Raw genomic sequence first — 4,681 nt, 5'->3', positions numbered from 1 at the left:
AAATGAACAACATTTGTATATTCAGAGATTCTGGAAGTTTATGTTTCAAAGTAACTAAAGGTATTAGATTAATGTTGTGCAGCAACAAGTGTAATATTAGCCTCTAAAAGGTAATACAGGTATAAAGTATCACAAAATGGAAATGCTAAAGTACCTAAGAACAGCACTTGAGTAAATTATACTCATTATATATCACTCCTTTGACTAAAACCATTTGGTTACTGGAAGATGTTTTTTTATCCTTAATTTGCCGACAAAATGCAAAAAGAAGGTCAGATTCAATGCAAAGTTGTGAATACTGCATTCACATCATGGCAGGGCCCATTTAAGTCCAAACCATTTTATTCATTATTAACATTATTATTTAAGTCTGACTCCCTACACGTCGCTAAAACTACAGGAGATTAAATGAATTTCTAACATATTATAACAACATTATTATTTGTGTATGCATTAAAAATCAGAGATTAAACAGGCACATGTCAACTGTGACTGTATATACACACATAAACACACAAAAATACGGCAAAAATAGAATTAGAATAATTTTGGACACAGTGTGCATTTATTGTCTGAGATATTTGGTTTAAAAATGAATTTCCTTCCTTTCACAGCAGAACATGTTTGTGATTGAAATCTGCTGTCTTCAAACATGTGACAGTTGATATAAAAGATCATTTTTCTAAGATTCATTTTGATGTATGATTTGTGTATTTGGCGGGATTCCCCAGAGCTCATAGCTATTGAGTGTCAGCTGGAGATTTATGGCTCTGTGAATATAATATGGAACTTTTTAATTATCAAGTTCAAACATGAGGAAACAAAGAAAAGTAATACATAACATTCTCTCTCTCTGTCGCTCTGCCTTTTTTGGTGCAAAAATAATAAAAAACATTTACAATTTACAGGCGTTTGTCCATTATTAGTATTAGTTTGAATTCAGTGCCTGCTTTAAACTGAATTTAATCACACACAGCGAGTTCATGTTGGACCTTCATCTCATCAGTTTTCAACTGTAGAATAACTAATAATCTAAAAAAAATCATTTTAATTATATAAATGACAGGAGCGAGCAGACTCAGTGTGTTTCTTCTGCTTAAATCCACACAGAAATCCTCCTTTTAGTTGAAGGTGTGGAAACCAACAATGTGGCCGTGTTTCCATCGGCCTGCTTGTTCGGAGCTCTGTGCGTAAAGCCGCCGGCAGCCAGAGTCACCCAACAAACCCTCCGATCAACAGAGGACAAATGCAAACAACCCTCACCGAGAACACACCGATAACAGCTGGAAGCGCTGACTGGTCCGACTGGCCAAATCTACTAATCAAACAAATTGAAAGTGTCAAACCTAATGTTTGTTAATTAAGGCGTTTGCTTGTGAATTGGCTGAATCTGACATTCTCAACACCTCAACCCCAACAGCGTACAGATAGTCAGGAAATTAGGCGTCAGTTTATCTCCATCCATCGCCAGAAATGTGACTGACGAGAGATTTCTTTTGTCAGATAATATAAAGAACAATTATCCTGTTGGAGGTTAGGTGGATAAAAGTAGGGGGCCGCAGTGTCAGGAGCCCACAGACTATTTACACCGAAACACGTAATTAATATTTATTAAATAGTATTTAATATATATTTATAATATATATAAATATATATATATGTATTTTTAAAACGCTATACAAGCATTACGCACAGACTATTCTTGGCCTTTCGTTTAATTTTTCCAGTGGATTGGGCCTTCTGCAGGTTAAAATATATTGTCTGCTCTTTTTCTGGAAGCCGCATAAGACAAACACTGTGCCGCTGAAGTCTCAAGACTATATTCAATTGAAAAAACAATCACCCAAAACTACTTTTTGACCTACTTTGTACCACACAACCTATTTGTAACTATTAAATGTGATTATAAGTCTTGTCTAGGCTGCTCTCAGTTGTTCAGTCGGTCTCATGAATGATTTCCAACAAGCTTCTTGTCACAATTTACCTACAATAAACAAAAGAGAAGAAAATAAACTTTAGGTCTCATTCCATTAAAAAAAAAAAAAAACTTAAATGTATCTACAACAGCTGTATGACAAGAATTATTACAGGATATTTCTAAATTTCTCTAAACTCTAATGATTACAATAAATAGGAAAAATAAAGTTTTGAAATCTAGATTCTTTTCCGAGCTGCTACCCGTCACCCCCTGAACTCAGAGCCGGCTGCAGACAGTCGGGATGCGCTGAACTGAAGCTGAGCAACAACCTCAAACACCGAACTCTCTCTCCAAAGTGCGCAAAACTCTGAACGGCTCCCAGCTGATTGGCTACCTGAGAGTTCCCCTCATCCGCTGCCATCTGATCCTCTCTCTCTCTCTCTCTCTCTTCCTCTCCACACACACACACTCTCTCTCTCTCTGCAGCGCTCAGTCTCTCTCTCTCTCTCAGAGCGCACCGCCGCGTCTCCTCTCTGATCTCCAAACTTTGTTTTTTTTATTCGCTCTCCGGTCCGCGCTGTGGATGAACGAGCCTCTTTAACATATTCAGACCAACGTCATCTGCTGAAGGTGGATCATGCCGTGCAGCCTTTTCTATAAAACCCCCCGCAGCTCGCTCACTGCGGAGGAATAGTCACCGGTTTTGGCGGAGAAGGAGAGAAAGGAAATCTGCTTTTAAAGCTCGCGGATTCCTGTCACCGGGAGCTGGTCGGAGGTAAGTCTGCTGTTTGAGTCTCGTTCCAGACAGAAGCTCCTCTTTTTATTCCCCACTTTTTTTGCGTTCATCCCGTTTGCTTCCTCACATCTCATCTCTAGTTTACTTTGGCATGCCTGTTAATCCGCTCCACACTGAAGCCTACTGTATTCAAATCCCCCTTTCTTCTGCTGCTTTTTTAAAAACCGGATTTATTGCCATTGCTCTATAAACCTCGGGCCGCCCGGGGGGTGGCTGAGCCCCCTGAACTGTACCTATAAAGGCGCATAACCTAATAGACAAGCCGGCGCATGTAAACCTGTAAAACTATTTGGAATAGTTGACAGCTACTCCTCATTTTGAAGGAGCAGCGGAACGAAGGGGAGTTTCCTCACAGGAGAGAAGCACGTTTCTCATGTAGTTCATCCAGAGTCAAATATGAGTCTGTGCAGGCGCATCCATCCGGTCTGATGACTGTTTTATATCATTTGGAGGCGCGTCTGTCTGCGGAAACACTTTATCATATATATTTAAATAATTCAATGCTAAAAATCTTCAAATTTCATCAAAACACTGACGACTGTCTCTGATTTGGGTGGCGAGAATAATAGAGAGAAGGAAACTAATAACAAACTATAATAAAACCATTCCAGAAGTGACCACATATTAACCCAGTGCATATTTCTGAATGAATCAGGAGGCCGGGGTCCAGTCTGTCTGATTACTGTTATTATTATCCTCTAACTTGCTTTAATAACAGCTTATAGCGGCTCTCAGCCATTGGCTGCCTCCAGAGATGAGTTCAGGAAGAGTTTAGATTCACTCTTTCCCTCTTTGCTTTTTCCAGTGGAGCAGAGGGTAAACCCACCCAGACCGAGCTAACACACCTTCCTTTTTATTTGGACAGAGGGAGAAGAAGAAAAAGAAGCGGATACACTGGACGGAGAAGATTTAATCACCGTCGCCGGACAGAGTTTAGAGCCGGACACAAGCGCCTTTACGCACAGACACAGGTGGATGCTGGGAAGCGGACCAGCTCGGAGGAGATGTTACCACTGGCCCAGTTTGGGGTGCTGTCGGCCCTGGCCACCGCGCTCACCTCTGTCTTGTCCGCACTCTTGCTGCTGGCGCTGACCCGGCAGCTGTGGAGCCTCCGCTGGAGTCTGACCCGGGACAAAGAGAGCAGCCTGCCGCTGCCGAAGGGCTCCATGGGCTGGCCGCTGGTCGGAGAAACTTTCCACTGGCTGTTCCAGGTGAGAAATTCTGGATTGCTAGTTTTTACAAGCGTTCCATGTATGTAGCTCTTTATGTTGATGGATTTCTGTTCCCATGCCGCTGCACTTTTTCAATTTAAAGAAGATAAACGCCAGAGGGCTGCGGGGTGTTTTAATAATATGATTATTAATGATGTATCAGGAAGCGCGCGGGAACCTTTGAAAAGCTCCGCAGATTCTTGTGCAGGCTGAGTTCTGTTGTTAATGCGACATGTGCGGACTTGATGCCTCGTGCGTAATTCCTTCTTGTGGAGCAAAAACAGACGTTTTCTGTTCAATTCTTCCACCTCTCTCTCCCTCCCTCACTCACTGTGTGTCTCTTCAACAGTGAGGAATGCACGCTCTCATCCCCTCATCTCTCTGTCCTTCCAACTATCCATCCGCTCCACACTGGGCGCCTCGTTACCGCACACGTGATGTGTGTGGTTGGTGTTTTCTTGTTTGTTTTTTCCTCCTCTGACTTTTCACCTTATTTTTAATTCTCTACCCCCGAATGTCCCATTTCAACTAGGCAGAGTATTTCTAAAAACATTTGTATCAAGTAAAGGGGGGCTAACAGATGGAAAAGAAAAAAAACCCAAAACATCTCCACTACGGCCAGAAGTATGTGGACACTTAAGAAGTAGATCATGTGAACATAGAGTAATATTCAAAAATGCATGCACCCCGGGTCCCACCCTCACCCCCACAATGTGAAGAAATCTTGGATTAAGATAAGAAAAGATAAGATAAGAT

General features: G+C 41.7%; 1 protein-coding gene across 1 annotated transcript in view; it reads left to right on the top strand.

Moving 5' to 3' along the window:
• The first annotated feature begins 3,680 nt into the window (after positions 1–3,680).
• The window catches only part of LOC118329483 (cytochrome P450 26B1), a 7,423-nt gene continuing 6,422 nt past the window's right edge, over positions 3,681–4,681 (top strand). Inside the window, exon 1 of the mRNA XM_035663693.1 lies at positions 3,681–3,925. Within this exon, the coding sequence (XP_035519586.1) occupies positions 3,719–3,925 (207 nt within the window). The 5' untranslated portion in view covers positions 3,681–3,718. The remainder of the gene's footprint in view (positions 3,926–4,681) is intronic.

The sequence above is a fragment of the Morone saxatilis genome, unplaced genomic scaffold (assembly GCF_004916995.1).
Source record: "Morone saxatilis isolate NCDOM2014 unplaced genomic scaffold, NCSU_SB_2.0 Contig19, whole genome shotgun sequence".
NCBI lineage: Eukaryota > Metazoa > Chordata > Actinopteri > Moronidae > Morone > Morone saxatilis.
The sequence above is the reverse complement of the archived record's forward strand: the minus strand, read 5'-3'. Positions and strand labels throughout refer to the sequence as shown.